The sequence below is a fragment of the Lonchura striata genome, chromosome 13 (assembly GCF_046129695.1).
Source record: "Lonchura striata isolate bLonStr1 chromosome 13, bLonStr1.mat, whole genome shotgun sequence".
Lineage (NCBI taxonomy): Eukaryota > Metazoa > Chordata > Aves > Passeriformes > Estrildidae > Lonchura > Lonchura striata.
The window spans coordinates 19291644-19309369 of NC_134615.1; the positions used below are offsets into that span (position 1 = coordinate 19291644).

At 44.3% G+C, this 17726-nt stretch overlaps 1 protein-coding gene across 1 annotated transcript in view; it reads left to right on the forward strand.

Moving 5' to 3' along the window:
• CMIP (c-Maf inducing protein) overlaps positions 1-14566 on the forward strand; it is a 129437-nt gene extending 114871 nt beyond the window's left edge. The window contains exons 14-21 of the mRNA XM_021541224.3: positions 1018-1125; positions 3587-3703; positions 5076-5216; positions 6127-6174; positions 6907-7053; positions 8488-8593; positions 9683-9753; positions 12602-14566. Coding sequence (XP_021396899.1) covers positions 1018-1125; positions 3587-3703; positions 5076-5216; positions 6127-6174; positions 6907-7053; positions 8488-8593; positions 9683-9753; positions 12602-12655 — 792 coding nt within the window. The 3' untranslated portion in view covers positions 12656-14566. The remainder of the gene's footprint in view (positions 1-1017; positions 1126-3586; positions 3704-5075; positions 5217-6126; positions 6175-6906; positions 7054-8487; positions 8594-9682; positions 9754-12601) is intronic.
• The last annotated feature ends 3160 nt before the right edge of the window (positions 14567-17726 follow it).

Sequence of the window (17726 nt, forward strand, 5' to 3'; positions counted from 1 at the left end):
GGTGAGAGTGTTGCTGCTGCCTCGGAGCTGCACTCAGAGCCTGCTCAGCATCATCAGCTTTGGCTGAGTCACAGGGAACCTCTCACCCACGGTGATTCTTGCTTTTGGCATAAAGGCAAGAAAGCTCCCTCAAACTGTGGGTGAAGCTGTATCGTCACTGCCCAGAACTCCTCATTCTCATGGGTTTAACTCTTGTGAACAGTAGTTACTCTTGTCAGAAGAGGCCTTCTTGTCCTAGAATGGCATCAGGATTTCATCTGTCCCTAGAGTTCTGTGCCCAAAGGAAAGAATTTACCTCCCGCACACACACCTCCAAAATTGAAATGGAACATCTGTTTCTTCAAGTGAAGGAAAAAAAAAAAGAAAATGAGAAAATAAAGCTTAATTATGACTTCTCTATTAAATTGTGGGACTAAATATAGTAATCTCTACAGTGGGCCAAATTTAGACTAATGGTTGCTCACTGGTGCCAGTTTTCCAGTGCAGCTTCCGTGTTTTATATCCCTGTTGAGTTGTCCCTGTGGATTTCCTTCACCCTGATTCTGGTCAAATTTTATTAGAGCAGGAGTTAGAAGAATTGTTAATGATTGGAATGAGCAAGCCATCAGCCGCCACATTTGGTATGCAGATCACATCAGAGGTATAGACACACATGCTGGGAAGACAGGGGGGAAATTACAGAAGCTGAGAAATTTTTGGGGGTTTTTTGTTGGTTTTTTGGTGGTGTTTTTTTTCCCAAGTGAAAGGAGCTGTTCTAGATTAGAGCCATTTCATGTTGGATTTGCGTAATGGGAATGAAAAGGACCATGCAATAAAGGATGAAGCAGCTTCCCTCTTGGTTATGCTGAAAAAATGGATTCTGGGAGTGGAGACTGGCCTGCAGCTCTGTAGATTGGAATATTAACCATGAGATTTCCAGCAGTCCCTGGTTTTGCAGTTACTTTTGGCCCAGTGTGGGAGATGCTGGTGGTTATTGGCAGGAGCTGTAACCTTCCCAATGTGTTCACTTCTTGGCAGGTCCACTCGTGTTTGCTGAGTGTGAGGGCTGGCAAAGACGGCTGGTTCCAGCTCTACAGCCCTGGGGGAGTGGCCTGTGACGACGATGGAGAGCTCTTTGCCAGTATGGTAGGTGTCTGCAGTAATGTGAGTTTAGAAATTTTCCAATAAGTAACTAATGCCTAGTTGGCAGTAACAGGATTTACTTGCTTTTGTCAAAAAATTATCAGAATCACAATTCTGTTAACCATGAGTGTTCAGCAGAAAATCCAGATCTTTGTGCCACCAAATCCATCAACCTCCCTTGCAGTCACAGTTTGGTTAGCACATTACTGTTCTCTTTTTGAACCTTGGTGTGTTTTCTCACTGGTAGTGTAATGCACAAACCATGCTTGTGCATATGTATGTATTTCTGTATTTATAAATCTCTGTCTGTATAAAAAACTCTCTCAGGAGACATGGAAAACTGGGAGACTGACTGTTCTGTACATCCACACCTATAGTTTATATTTATAAGCTACCCTGGAATTTAAAACTAACAGTTACATTAGTTTAATCAAGGGATGGATGGATAGATATAAAAGGTGTTATCAATGTCTCTGCCCAATTATATTGTTGTTGAAGAGGTGTAATTAGGAACCAGCATTCCATTTCCAGCAGTTTCTTTTGTAACTCTGAGAAGGGCTAGACAGAAAATAACAGGTTTTAATCAGTGATGTGATTTAAGCACTGTCTTCCTGTGCAACCTGGGTCAAGTCACGTAGGTCTCTCTCTGTATTAATTCTCCATATACCAAGTAAGATGGAAATTATATTACTGCCTTTCTGTGGTGAGGGGGAAAACATTTGTTGAATTTGGCTTTGGGTACATAGTGAAGTGACTTTCTAACCTTTGTGCATCTCCCACATGCTGAACATTTTGGGACGTAAAGAACATCAGTGTCTGTCTGTACCCTTAAATTCAGACAGATCAGTTACCTCTGAAACTGATAATGGAAGAAGAGTGTTTACAAAAGATTTCACCCCTCTTCACTATTCATCTGTCTTTTATCTTTGAAAAGAGAATTTCTTCAGAACTGTATCATTTCTCCTGAGAGCCGTTCAGGATATTTATGAGCATCAGGAGATGGTCTGCATGAGAAAGCACAATGCTAACACACATTAATATGCAGTACTCTGTGCCCTTTGCAAGGATGTTGATAAATACTTAAAGAGCTGCTAACGACTAACCATAAAATTGGAAAAACACCCTGTTCTGAGATGCACCTAATGTTACTTTACTGTCAGTATTTTCCATTGCTCAAGAAAACCTCTAAAAAAACTTAATGAAAACTGCATGAAATTAAATGTCTTTTGGCCTGGAGGTTTACATTTTTAAAGGCCATCTAAGCTGATGGATGCTCAAGGAAAAAAAGATTTTCTCTTTTTCTAAAGAGCTTGCTGATAATGAAGACATGATTCACATAGAATTGACCTCATCATGGCATGGTTGTGATATTTTAGCAGTATTGAACATAGGGCAGGCAATGCCATGAGCCAGGGGGGCCACAGAATGTATTTACAGGATTATTGTAGGATAGTGCTGATGTTGAGCCCATATAATGGAGCTCTTCTGCCTAGGCTGTTGGAAAATGCAAATTCTCGTGTAGTGCTCTGCAGCAAATGGTGAATCAGCCATCTGGGTTATGAAATAAAGACTTTCTTCTATGAACCCAGACTTCCCTGCATTTATTCTTTAAGGCTTTTACATTGGAAATTATACAACCAACTTATTTTCTGAGAAGAGACGTATTTGATTTGTACAAGTGGCTTTGCATTCCTGACATAGGTGTGTGTGATATCAGATGGTGCTTTCTGGAGCTTTCAAAGAGTATGCACAACAATGTTGTCAGCTTGAGGACTCAAAGGAGTGTCATTCAGGACATATTCTCAGCAGTTCTTTCCTTTCAGGGAAAACTGAGCAAAAGAGAAAGCAGGATAGTGGTCTAAGAGCATGAAAACTCATGAAGTCATGTCTGAGTTAGTGCTCAGGACTGTCAGATTTTCTTAAAGCAGTCCTTCCTTCCTCAGTCATATCCTGTCTGTTTGTCCTGAACAGGTGATTTTGTCAGTCACCACCCCTTATCCAAGGCCAGCAGATTGCCAGCAGCACTGCCTTTTACCTAGACACCCACACAGGCCCTGCTCCCCAGCTGGCATTTCCAGAGAAACCCAAGCGCAAACAGATGCGAAAGCAAAATCCCCGGTGGTTCCCCCGGGGCTGGGTTCATCAGGTTACTGGGAATGGGGGCAATTGCACAGCTGCTCTGATGTTTCCTGGGGAGCCTCTATCAGGCTGTCAGCTGGGCTCCTTTATGGAGTAAAACTTCCCACTCCCTCAGATCTCACTGGGCATCGCCTTCTTCAAAAAGTCACTTCCATTCAGCAGTAAAGCTCTTGAGACACTGCAATCCTAACTGTAAAGAGAGCCTTCATTCCTTCAGGTTTATTGCAAATATTTAACACTTTTTGACTGCTTAACAATATCCCTTCCAGAAGTATATATGTTTCTTAAGCCTACACCCCTAATTTTACCTCTGTTTCTTGAATAGGTTCATATTTTAATGGGATCCTGCTATAAAACAAAGAAATTCCTGCTTTCACTGGCTGAAAATAAATTGGGACCTTGCATGCTGCTGGCTTTGAGGGGTAACCAGACGATGGTAGAGGTAAGCCCTAAAAACATGTGGTCATAGAGGTTTATGAGCAGTGTTCTGGTTCACACTGCCTTTCCCAGAACTGGCTCTAGCAGGGGTCAGGTTTGTGTTATGTTAACACCAGCAGTGGGTGGTTGTGTTTCTCTGACTTAAGGAGAATATTGTTCTGTAGATATGAATGTGAATGAAATGAAAGGTGGGTTCATGAATTTTTGGAGAAAGAGGTTATTTGCTGTTGGGATGGGAAATGGTGGTAGGCCGTGGTGAGAGATCACAATTCACAACCACAAGCCTGATTCTTGTCTTGCCACCCACAAAATGAGCAGTGCACAGGAAGTGCCTTTATAAAACCTTATTTGTTTGCATTAATGCACATTTTTTATGCTTATGATTTGTTACCTTTGTTGTGCTAATAGTTTATACGTATTTTTCTGGGTTTCTTAAGAGAAATCTCTTCATAAATGTCATTATCAACAGAAAGAGGGTGGATAAATAGATGGAAGGAGTTACAGTTTTTCATTGACTTAGCTTTTTGCATGCTAATTTAATCCAGTAAATAAAGGAGCATGCTGCATGCATTTGAATATAATGTCGCTGGATTTTTTTTTTCTTCATTAAAAATAATTGAAATTGTGGAGGGAATAAAAGCTTTGCATTTGAATTGCAATGGCATGATACATAGCTGAAAAGGAAAGGCAGCATGGAGGGGCAGCTTGTGTCCTAAATCTGTGTGACCCACTGGAATCATCCCTTGGGATCTGACTTGCTCCTGGCAGTGCCTTCCCCAGGGTGAGCTGGGTGTGTTCCCAGTGGGGTGAGGGATGTCCTGGCCCCAGCAATGAGCTCCCAGCATCTTCTCTTGGAGCCTCTGTGCCCTTTCCCCATCCTGCCTCGTGGGCTGGGTGCACCTCACACGTTCTGCTTGCACAGAAACCCCAGCACTGAGGGATGGAAAATCTGGCCCTTGAGGAGCTGCTTGGCACTGCTGCTGCTGGTGTGCAATGTCCCAGCTCTGCCAATGCCCAGCCCAGCCCATGGACCTGGGAAATACCAGATCAATTGTACCTGTTCTGGAGAGGCCATGGAGCCATCTCCAGGTCTCATGCAAATAATTGCATCAGTCAGAAGGAGTGAGCACTAATGGGGGGCAGGATACACAGGCTGGCTTTTGGAGATTACACTTCATTCTTTACAAAGAAAAAATTAATTTCATCTGTTGAAGTGGCATAAATATTGCTATGATATCCTCCAGTCCAATCTCCTTATTGAATGCTCTAAAAACTTACCCAGGAATTTAAACTACCATGCCCAGTGTAATTAGGATATTTCAAAGAAATGGAATGAAAACCCTGTACTGACCACTCTCCTTTTGTTCTGCTGTTAGATTTTGTGTTTGATGCTGGAATACAACATCATTGACAACAACGACACCCAGCTCCAGATCATCTCCACCCTGGAAAGCACAGACGTGGGAAAGAGAATGTATGAACAGCTGTGTGAGAGGCAGAGGGAGTTAAAGGAGCTGGTATGTCACCCTGCACATATTGCCATAGCACACTGGGCTCTGTGCTCTCCACAAATGGAGGTACAAAAGAAAGACAAGCAGGGTGTGAAATTCCCAGCTAACAGCAGGATGGGAGCAGTCCTCAGAGGATTTTACTGTGAATATATATACTGTGTGATATTTACTGACGTGACTAATCCCATACTATGTTTATGAATGATATTCAATAACCTGCTTAGGATCTGTGTGAAGGAATAAAGGTGAAACCCTGCTGTCTCAAGATCTTACAAGTCAGCTTGTCAAATTCTGCCACCTTTTGACATATGAGTAGCAAATGGTTCTGGTGCTGGCCAGCATTTCTGAATGCTCTGGCATTCACAACATTTCACTGAGATGGTCTTTAGGTCTAGTTCTCAGAACTAAAGCCTGTAGAAAAAGATTCTTCCTGATTTTAAAGACAGGACCTAGAGATCTAAAATGGATCTGCTTGCATTAGCACTTTTTCACCTAGGCAAACATACCCACAAACTTCCTCTTCCCTCTTTATATTTGTCTTTAACCCTTTCTCCCAGCCTGAAAAGTAGATGCTTTTTTTGAAATGAAGCAAATGCTTTTATCAGCTGTGCCATCTTAACCCCTTTGCTCACTTTGCCCAGCATTTTAAAGGTGTTTCCTTTATAGTGAAAGCAGCCAAAGGCTGGCAGGCTGAAGCAGACAAATGGCATGAAGACCCACTTAGCTGTGGTTAGTGGGTGTCCCCTGGGGAGCAGGAGGCACACTTAGGGCAGAGGAAGCAGGGATGAGGTGGAAGGGCTGACAGGAAGCTTCGAAATGGGAGCAGGGTTAGCACGAGTGAGCAGCTTGCTGTACTTCAGTGAGTCTGAAATGTAGAATGGCAGCTTGTTTGACCAAAATGTCTTCTCTTTTACAGCAAAGAAAAGGTGGCCCCACAAGGTTAACACTGCCATCCAAGTCCACAGTAAGTTAATCAATGTCAATAGAAAAACACCTTTGTCTTTCCATATTTAAACACTTGATTTATGTTTGCCATGTGGCACAGTGGTTTTGGGAGGTTGAGTGGGGAGCCATTCCACTTGCTCTGTCAACACAACTGGAGTTTACACAACTAAGGGCACAGTTCTGCTCTTGGGTCTGTGCAGCAGTTTCCAACACCAGAAGCAGGCTGTCACATTTATAGTGCTGCTCAGAATGGCAGCTCTGGGGACAGAGTTTTGCATTACAAAGGCAAATTTCACAATGTCCAGTTCTGGATTTTAGTTATGGAAGTCTCAAAGAGACCCAGCACTGTTGCATTTAAGCTTGCTGCAAACCCAGACTAACTTCACTGAGGCCAGGTGATGGTGCTGAGCACAGGTGGGTCCTGGACCTGGTGGTTAAATCTTCATGATGTTTAAAGACCCATCTTCAGCATTTGCTTTAACACTGAAGCCTTTGTGTCTCATAAGGATACACACGCAAAGGACATTTTTGTCCTAATGTTTGGACAAATTTTTCCCAGGGTGTGTGAAGCAACGCTGCCACAAGAGCCCAGCTGCTTGCCAAACAAACAGAAACTGCTCTGTGTGGTTCTCTGTTACTGTAAACAAGTGGAGCAGTTGTGCAACTCGCTCTGGTTACCAGTATCGGTGACACCACACACTTCCAGGCTGGGCACCCACAATCTCTCTCCCCAATCTCCTGCTGCTTTCAGGATGCAGACCTGGCCCGCCTGCTAAGCTCGGGATCTTTTGGCAACCTGGAAAACCTCAGCCTGGCCTTTACCAATGTGACAAGTGCTTGTGCTGAGCACCTCATCAAACTGCCTTCGCTCAAGCAGCTGAACCTGTGGTCGACTCAGGTAAGTGCTCTGCAGCCTGAGACTCAGAGCAGCACCCAGTGCTGACTAATTCCAAAATTCCGCACTACGTCAGCATGAGAAGAGTGTGTGAAGAGGCTTGCTTAAATGACTTTGTCCTCCTGCTATTTTTATAGGGCCTTCCTGTGGTTTAGCTCATCTTGGCAGCTGGGTTTTTTTTCCTCCCCATTTTTTTTTTCTCTGATTTTTAATTTTTGTTTTATTTTTAATTCCAAAAGTGTTGCTGCTCTCTTGAGTTGAATGTTCCAGCTGGGCATGGTTGGTACTGTGTGCTGAGTAGAACCTGTGCTGCTGTTCATCTGGGAAATGCTTTCACCCAGTTAGGATGAAAAAATGGTGCTGTGCAGCTCATATGGTCAAGCAAAGCACAGTCTTCAGGCAGTGAATTGCTTGAAAGCTGATCAACCCAACAGCAACAAATAGAAATTCAGATAATGAATAAGAAGAAGGAAATTATAATGAGAATGTGATGATTTTGTAAGCAAAAAAAGACCTAAGTTAACTGAACAAATGATTCAGCTGTTGATTGAAGGAACTTGTAAAATTAATTTTTTTTCTTCTATGTTTCCCTGCTGGTTTTGCTCTCAGAGGTTCTCCGCTGAATAGGTTTTCCCTATTTTCTGTTAGCACCTATTTATAGTGCTCACTGTAAATACAATTATTGTCAGTGCAACCACAAAAAGCAGCATTTTTTTACCAAAACATCATGTAAATATTTTGGTTTTTTTCTTAACTACTTTATGTCCTAGAAATATCTTTTTGTATGGGGAATAAGAAGTAGAAACTGATTGCTTGCTTGTTTTAACTGTTTGTATGTCCTCCAGATTTGTGTTAAAAATGTAACTGAGAAACTTTGATACTATTTTGTTCAAAATGAGTTTGATTTTACTGAACAAAGAGCTTGCTTTTTTTATTAAAAAAGGAAAAAAAGGGATTTAGATTCCATTTTATTTTGCTATATCCTGGTTTCCATTAATCTAGAATGTAGAAACAGCAGAAACCAAGTGGGTCAATAGAACAATTACCAATCAATAGTGCATTGTTCTTGAGACCAAAATAGCTAATTAATACCACTTGCACTGTGCTTTTTTTGTGTGATGTGGCTGGGAGCTGGCTGAGGCTGCCATAACCATCGTGTATAGCCTGGGTGGGAGCCTGCTCCTACAAAGTCCAGGCTTCAAAGGCACCAGTCTAATTAAGTGATGGCCTGTGGTTAAGTGCACACAAGTCACTTAATTCCTCTGTTCCGCGCCTGCGAGACGGAGATAAAACTCTTTGCTTTCTCCGCTGTCACTGGCGGCGAGCGAGCGACGGAGGGCTCGGTCAAACCCCTTTGCACAGCCCTGTTTGCACTGAGGTCCTTGCAGGAGGTTTGGTGGCTCACCTGTGTGACCCAGCTCTGCTTGTGCCCCGCAGTTCGGCGACGCGGGGCTGCGGCTCCTGTCCGAGCACCTCACCATGCTGCAGGTGCTCAACCTGTGCGAGACGCCGGTGACGGACGCCGGGCTGCTGGCACTGAGCTGTGAGTGACACCCGGGACACTCGGGTGGGTTCTTGGGTGGGCTCTGAGGAGTTCCTGTGGGTTGGATGGATCTCTCAGTGCTACACAGCTGCGTTTGCAGGGGTTTAGGACGGGCTGTGGCTGTGTTTGGGTTTAATCTTCCCTCCTCCCTGCCCAGTCCTGCAGCTGTCCAGCTGTGGGATGGTGACCTGAGCCTGATGGCACTGGGTGACCTCCTGTGGGCTTTTTCCTCCTGAACAATACTCTAAATCTTGCCTCTGGCTTCACTGATAGCACGTGTCCCCATCTCATGTGGTAATCTGTTGCCCAGGGACTTCCCAGATTTATTCCTGTGGGTATCCCCTCTGGGTGGGACCTGCCTTTGTGGTACAGGAGGGGAAGATTGCAAAACCATCTGGCAGCTTCTCAGTTAGTTCAGCAACTGTGTGCAGCAGGTTCCATGCTCCTTCTGGCATTTTTTGTTCGTTTTTGGGGAGGTGAAACTCTCCCTGTTCTTGGTTTAAACAAGGCAAGGCAGAGTGAGACATCTAGGATTCCCTGAGCACTGAGAGCTGCTCGATGTGCTGGAGTGAAATTCCCTCCTGCACACAGCAGTGCATTACAAACCTCACTGTTGGGTTCAGAGGGCTACTTGAACAGGCTTGATCCTACGCAGACGTGCCAGACAGGCCAGTAGTTATGGCTCATCTTGGGAAACTATTCTGCTAAGTACTGGAGCCTAAAATGGGAATGGGGGGAGGAGAGGGAGGGCTGCCAGATCAGCACAGCCCCTGAGTACCACGCAGAGCACTGAGAACGGGCACTGTTCAGAATAATGTGCAGGAAACCGATTACGAGAAGTTGACTGAACTCCTTTGAAGTCAGCAGTCTTAAGCATATGCTTAATGGCCCTTCCTAAATAGGGACTTTTTCCTGGATGAGGGCCCAAACAGCTGTTTATCCATTTGTATTTCTATATTTTATGCTATTCAGCTTTTTCCTGAGAGTGCTGCACATAGGCATGTCTTGTTTATGCTTTGGCCTACTGCAAGCATGGTATTTTAAGAAAATGCAGCATGATCATAAATATCTGTGTGTTTTCTCTTTCAGCCATGAAGAGCCTGTGTAGTTTAAATATGAACAGCACCAAACTTTCAGCAGATACCTACGAAGATCTCAAGGTATTTGTGAATTGCATCCTCTAAAGATGAGAAGTATCTGTAAAAAGAGCATAGTGGTGATACCTAGGGCAGGGAGAAGTGACCCTGTGGATAGCATGAAAGTGGGTAGCATGAAAGTTATCTGAAGAGGGTGAAGTGGATTATTTTGTGGATATAATGACTGAAAGCAGCATTGTAAGGTTGCTGCCTTCAATGGATCCAGGAAGCATTTAATATACTGAATGGAGAAGTATGAGATAGAATCAGCAGCTCAATCTTTTTGCCTGTGCTATCAACAGTAAAGGCTTTATCAGTAAAAGTTTCATAAAGTGATTGTTTCTGATGAGGCTACAGAGACAGGTACAATCTAGTGCACACCATATCCTGTATTATTAACAGGACCAAAAGTAACTTGAGTGAACAGTATTGTGAAACTTCGACCTGGAAAGCAAAGGTAGAACTGAAAGCATCAAGGAAGATGAAAATTTATCTTGACACCTCTAGACTGGAACTGGGCTCTGAGCAGAGACATCTGCACAGATGCCCAGTTCTGAAATTTGACATGTAATGTCTGGTTTTACTGTGAGTTTATAACCACTTAGGCAAAATGGTGTCAAGAACCAGGATGTAGCCTCAGGTGTTTTCAAAGCTTGCCTTAGGTGTGTTGGCTTTCATGACTTAACGTGGACTTTCGCTTCATTCTGGTGGTTTGTGAGTTGTGTCTCCCAAAATCTTACCTTAGACACCCAAGGACTCAAGATGAAACTTGACATTTGCTTGTCTTGGATGTTGAAACAGATTGGGCCACGTTTACTTAAAAGGTCACAACCTTGGATTGAGTTTGGAACTTGAAGCAAGTCCTGTAACTGCTCTGCTTTCAAAATTCACTGCAAACATCTATCTTTGGTTCTGACTGTGGAGCCAGGGCTCCCCCAGGGACTCAGCTGCAATGCTGCTTGCATGGAGTTTTCAAGATCAAGTTTTAAAAACTTGTGTCACAATTGTGTATGCAAAGAAGTCCTTGGAATTAACAGCTGGCTTGCAGATGGGTTCACACAATGGAGCTTGAATCAGGCCCCAGGCAATTACAGACAATCAAGGTCAATGCTGTATTTGGCCCAGGGCTCTGAAATTGCATCTATTGAAAGTCTCCCCTGGTCCCACCCCTGCTTCTGAGCCACTTTGCCACTCACTTCTTACTGAAAATCACATTTTCCTAACGGGTTCCCTCTGTTCTGATATGGCATTAATAGTCCTTAGCAGGCACAAAAGAAAGTGACTTGCCAGGGTAAACAGCAAAACTGCCTGTGAGCAAAGTCCTGATGATTGCTGAGTATTCAAAAAGCTGAGAAGACAGGCAGGCATCACTTTTTCCCCTTTCACCTCTTCCATTGAGATTTATCTTGGTGGCCATTATTTTAGGGCTCTGTATGTGTTCAAAGGTAGTAGTTTCCCTCCCTGGGGCACGTGGTTGTAGGTTTGTTAAGAACAGCTCAGACTTCAAAGAAGATATTTTTGATACAAATCTTTCATTCTTCTCACATTGGTCTGCAAGAGCATTTGGGGCATGAGCCAGTGATGACATTTCCTTTCAGCTCCATCCCCCACCCCACTAAACACACTTGCACACACACAGACACCCACATATGTACCAGGCAGGCTGAACCAGACAATAAATAAACACCCACTACTGAAGTCATTATTGCCTAACTGAAAAATTATTTGCTGGCAGTGTCTGTAGGATTATGAATAGCTCTTATCAAAATATGCGCGTACATAAATCAAGGAGTGAGGTAATAATGACTCCTAGAAACTTCCAAGTCCTCAATTATGCCCTGGCCTAATTAAGCATGTTTATTTGTTTTGAGAGAATTAGCTGTGCAGTTATGGTCAGAGAGCATGGAAGGGGTGTTGAGGAGTAGGAACAGCCCAAGCAGCCGGTCCCGTCTGCCTCGTGCGGGGTGATCCAGGAATGATATGGCCAAAAGCAGCAGAGTTGTGGAAGGGAGACCACAAAGACACCAAAGTTGCTAATGCTCCATGAGTTGTTTTAGTACAGGACGGGGAAAATGAGCAGTGTGGAGGCTGAAGGAGGAACTCTGCTGCAGTTTGAGTCCTCTGCCTTCATGGCGAAAGTTGGACAGACATGTTTTGCTAAGCATTTCATAAAAAATGAAGATCAGGGTCTGATCAGGACCTGGTGGCTGGTGCATGGGTTTTAGAGAAGGTGGAACTTAGTTCCATGTGTCTGTGAGGGCTCAGCATGGTGTTCCTTTGCCACATCCACCTGCTCAGCTCACTGCTGAGCTCAGCACTGGGCCCGGGGTGTCACGCCTCTTCCTGCAGTTGGTGGTTGACAGATCAATCCTCCCAGTTTGCTGGGAGGGGCTCTGTCCCTTTCTGCATTTGGATACAACCTCTGAATTGAGTAAGTCCAGGGGTTGTTTCCACACAGGAGCTCCCAGGCCAGAAAGCTGTCTGCCCTTTACCTCTCCTGGGCTGCCTGTCATCCTCACCACCAGAGGGGCTCTGCTTTCCTAGCCAAGGGGAGGTACTTTCATCCTCTTTTGGGAGCCCACATTCAAAATACAAGTACGATATTCAGAGCTGCACAGGTCCCAGGCTTGCTGTCACACAAAAAGTCACAGGGCACAAGGTTTTTCACAAGCATCAACACCAACAACAGCAGGGCAAAGTGCTCTCCTTCCCCAGGAAGTTCTTTCACCCCTCTCTTGTCTATTCCTGCTCCTGATTTGGATACCACTGCTCTGTTGGAAGTACAGGGAATGACCCTACACAAGAGATTTGACAGGAATTCTTACCTGAGCCCTGAACACGTTGTTAATTCTGACCTTTCCTCCCCTCACAGGCTAAACTCCCCAACCTAAAGGAGGTGGACGTCCGCTACACCGAAGCCTGGTGAACTCTTCCTGCCTCCGACTCTTCTCTTTTGCTTCTTGTGAGAAGGAAAAGATTTTTAAAACAGACAAATTGAAACAAACCAGAAAATAACTTTTGGCCAATTCCTGTAGAACAGTGAGTCTGGGGACTTGGTGGCAGGAGTTGTGGTTGTGGGGTAGCAGAGTGGAGTTTGTGTGTTGGGAGGATGGGGCAAGCCTGGACCCCACTGGATTCTTTCAGCTTTGTGATTTCAGAATCAACATAATTTAAATTGAAAAGGAAGGAAAACAAACAAACAAAAAAAGGACTTTGTAGCAGCAAGAGGATTATAAAGAGGAAAAAAAACACCTTCGTGGATTTTATTTGCCTTTGTGTTTTATGCTGTGTGGAGAAAAAAAATATATTCCTTTGTCCCTACTTACCTGGGTTTCCTTGGCTGGCACCTAGCCAGCCAGAACTCCTGTTTCACCAGTTTTGCTCCAGAAAATCAAACTTCAAAAATCTCAAGAGAAGAAAACCAAAACCAATATGATTTTTCACCTCCCCGCGTGTCCTTGCAGTTGTTATGCAAAGTAATTTTGTTGTACATAAGATTTACATAATGCACCTATTTAAGAAAATGGTTCACAAATAGCAGGTCTGGGACCTGTCTTTTATTTATGAATTGTTAATTCTTTTACCCTTTTTTTGCGTATAGTACTGTATAAACTAGTTTGCTGTCTTGTTGTTATTATTATTTTTTTTTTAAGGAAATGTCCTCCTTGAAGAATTGCCTTTTAGTAATGCAAACTGTATTATACTCCCTCTTTGTCAACATTCATCGCGTTGTCTTTTTGATTTCAAAATGCCTCAAATGCTATCAAATAGGAAGGAAAATCTTTATCAAGGGGGGCGTGGTTGTTGGGGAAGGGGGTGCAGGGATTAATAAAAGTCACAATTCCTTCCAAAGTCTGAAAACTTTCTTTAGTCTTTTAAGCCATGTCAGGTTTAAACACGGGAGACGGGGACAAGGCGTTTATTTTGCAAATGGCGTGTTTGCAAACTGTAGATTTTACAAATTGCCTCCGTTGTTTTCTGTTTACGTCCGATATTTCAAAAAGAGAAAAAAAAAAGCTCTCCCTCCACTTTGTGCATCAGCTTTTTCTGGTTTTTTTTTTATCCCCCTCCCCTTATTCCCTCCCCTGTCCTGTGCCCCCGTCCCTGCCCTGTTCTGTGCACGCATTGTTCTGCATGTTCCTCTGGGGAGACTGAGGAAATCGCGGTGTTGCTGATCCGATAGCTCTGACCTGTCTGTAAATGTGACTGCTACATTTTTCAAATTCCACAGTTGCTTAGAAGATGATTTTTTAAAAATTGTGGTTTCTTTTATAACTATGCTGTTGACTTTTTTTTTTCATAATGAGCCTTCATTGTACAGAGCTGCTTATTTTAAAAAAAATCAAACAAAAACAAAACAAAAAAGTTTTTTCCTCTGTTTTAACACTTTTATTTTATTCTTCAGCACCTCAAGGTTTCACATACAGCCAATGTAATTTTTTATATAAATATATATATATATTTAATCTTATTCAATGGAAAGCCAAGCTTTTTTGTTCAGGTTTTTTTTTTTGTTTTCTTTTTTTAAAGTTTGTTGCTATGTAGGCAACCCCATCCCAAACAATGTTGTATTTCTTTTTTTTTTTCTTTTTTTTTAATAATGAAACAGAAATTGAGTCTTAACTCACGTAGTGTGTCAAGTTTTTTTTTCCCCCCTTTAAATCCCACACTGTATGGAGATGCAGTATGGGAAGGAAGAAGAAGAAGAAAAAATATGCCAACATTTTCCTTAGCACTGTTGCTTTTACCAATGGTTTACTACTACTGTTCTGTAGCTGTGTACAAAGAGATGTGAAATAATTTCAGGCAAAAATAAACTGTAAGTGAATATCTTTTAGCTGCGTGCTTTGTGTTTTCTTTGAAGGAGCCTTTGGCTGGCCAGTGATGTGGAGATGCTGTGGGAGGTGCAGGCTCCAGAGCAGGGGACCAGCAGGCAGCCAGGGTGTTTGCCCCCACTCCCCAGACTCGAGGAACCACCAAGGAGAAGGGAGGAGAAGGAGGAGGACAGCTGAGATGTGTGTCCTGTTCTTGCATCGCTCCCCAAGCCTGTTTTGTGCTCTATCCCCAATCCTTGAGAAGCTAAAGGAGTCCTTGCAGTGGCCATCAAAAGAGGGTTTCTTGCACTGGTTGCCTGATGTAGGCAATGAGGGAAGCACTGGGGCATCTCCAGGCTCGAGAAGGGTTTCTGTATATTAAGGTGTATTTAGGACAGCCTCCAAAAGCAGGGATGTACTGTGTTTGTGTTCTGCTGTCCTGGATGAAGCCCTGCAGGGTGTGGGCTGGACATCAGGAGGAGACCCAGCTGGAGCTCCAAGACTCTGCCTCCATTGTCTGCACAGCTCCTGAACTTCTTCAGCTTTCAAACAAATGAAACCAATTTCCAACCTACTTGAAACCAATTCCTGCAGGTGTTCTGAGAGCCACATTTATCACCTGTGTTGCCTGGCTCCTGTACTCTCACTTGTATCTGTATTTCTGTTCTGTTCCACAAAAGAGACTTCAGGACATGGAGAAATATGAGAGTTTGTACTGTACTTCCAGGCAAGCTAAGAAGTGCTCACAGGATGGCCCTTGGTAAAGAGAATTACCTGCCTTTATATTTTTTTCCTTTACTGAAATCACATAGCTGTAGCTGAGTCTGTTGGGCTTTTTGGGTGTTTCCCCATGAGCAATCACTACTGCATATGGATTGTTCTGCCCTGGCAACAGCAAGGACTTCCAAAACCTTTCTGGACCCAGAAGAGCCAGAAATATTCCTGGGATGTTGCGTGAGGGACTGAAAAATCACCCAAGGAAGGAGAGCGTTAGGCCTTGGTGAGATGAAGGCATATGTTGGATACAGCTTCTCTTCCTGCTGTGAACAATGACCTCTCCCTGAGCTCCCCAGGCTCTGCCTTTGGGGGAACTGGCAACAGCATTTGGGTTCCACAACCTCATCTGGATTATCAGCCCTGGAGGAAGCCACAGAGCTTTTCTGAGATGCTACATGGGTGATCTGGAGTGAGCAGGGAACAGGCGTGTGTGAGATCCCCCTTCAACACCTGCCTTCTGCTGCAGCCTCCAAGAAACTTCATGCTTCCTCCCTGCTCCTGACTCCTTAAACAGCAGAATCTCCCCCTGCTGTGGCACCAGGCTGAACAAAGTCTGAGTGAGAGTGGAGGTGGCCAGTGTGGAGTTAAGTAAAATGGTGCTCTGGATGTGTCTCACCTGGCTGGAGTCATCTCTGTGCCAGGGCAGCTGCCCTGGGTCTCAGGTTTGTGGCGATTACAGAGCAGCATGGCGAGGCTGTCTCAGGATTGTGTCAGAGTGAGGATTCTCCTGTTGTTACAGAAGGTGAGGATTAGACATGCTGTAAAAAAGATGCTGTGTCTGAGCTTGCACTCTGCTTTCCCTGAGATTTTTGTACCGGAGCCTCGTAGCTGGCTGGTGGTTTCCCCTGGATAATGATGCCTTTCTACCTGTGCCCAGCTGCTGCTTGCTGATAATGGAGCCCTTCAAAAGCTGCCTGCTTCCATCTGGGAGGTGCCTGCAGCCCACCTTCCCAGGCCTGGCAATGCCCGGGGCTGGTCTAACCCGCAGCTCTCGGCTTTCAACCCGAACTCGCGCAGCAGCTCTGATGCGAGTCCAAAGAGCACAAAGCCTCAGCACTGCCGAGTTTTGGGAGCAATTTTCTCCTGTCCTCATTAGAAGCCTGTGGTTGTCCTGCCTTCCTACTGCTGCTTCCACTGCTCACAGCTACCTTTTGAGTTTCAGAAGACCAAACACAGAGATGAATCTCACAAAGTACCTTTGCCTCCCGTTTCCCAGCTGTGTGGGCTCAGCTTATTTGTTGCTCGGAGAGTGAAATATATACCTAAAATCCTGACAATTCAGCATGGATTTGCTTGTGGGGGAGTGCTGAAACAGCTGCTGAAGCATTGGCTGGTGGGATTTTTACCAGGTAAGAGCTTGGGATGTCTTGTTCCTGGGACCCAGGTGGAGGCACACCAGTCCCATCCCTGGCGACCTGAGGCTCCTTGCCCTTTGCTGGCTGAGGGAGGTGTGGGACATGGTGGCACTGGGCTGTGCAGGATCTGCAGTGTCCCTGGGGCTGATCTGCAGCTTCCTCAGGGTCCTGATCTCCTGTTTCCAGAGCAGGTGGGCCTTGTCCTGGGGCTGTCACCTGGCCAGGTCCCCAAAGCCTGGAGTGGCTCCATCTCTGAGCCCTCCAGCACTGAGCACAAGAAATGCCTCTGACGCTCCTTTTGCTTCCCAGAGAGCATCAAGCCTCTCTTCAGGTAAAGTCCTTTTGGGAATAAAGTGGGCTCTGGACTGGCAATCCCTAAAAGCAGTAAGGGAATCAAATAGTATTGTAAAAGCAAAGCAGGGATGCCAAGGACTGCTGGCTCTGGAAAACAGCAGCAGCTGGGCCTGTTCCCTTCTTTGGGATTCCCACTGCCCTGATGGCTGGGACCAGCAGTACCCTCCTCTCTCATATGTACCAAGATTTTTAATCCTTGAAACTTTACAAAGATCTGTAAGCAGCAGGGCAGTAAATGCTGCTAAGGGCAGTGCTGACCTCTCCCAGCCCCTGTAACACCGGCCAGCTGTGCCCATTAGAACACATCACTCAGTAATATTGCTGTCTCTTGAATTTGTAATGATTTTTTCCAACTAAATGGAGTACACATATCAAAATATTTCTTTTAAGTAGATGTTGCAATGCATTTTTTTCCATTTTCTATTAACAGGGGAAAAGCTTAAGTATTTGAGACTAGCCATTTTTATTAATAACAGATCTTGAAATGGCCTTTTTGCCAGTAATATCAAACATGCAAATATTTTTCCTGCTAGCCTGATACCTGTTTTTTTTTTTTTTTTTCAGGTAATCTCACTTTCATGTTTTTCTCCAGCCAGCTAGAACAAGTACTGTAATACCTTTCTAATGTTCCAGTAGGCCCTATCAGATTTTAAATACATACATACCCAAACCTCACAGCTCTGCTGGCCATGGATAA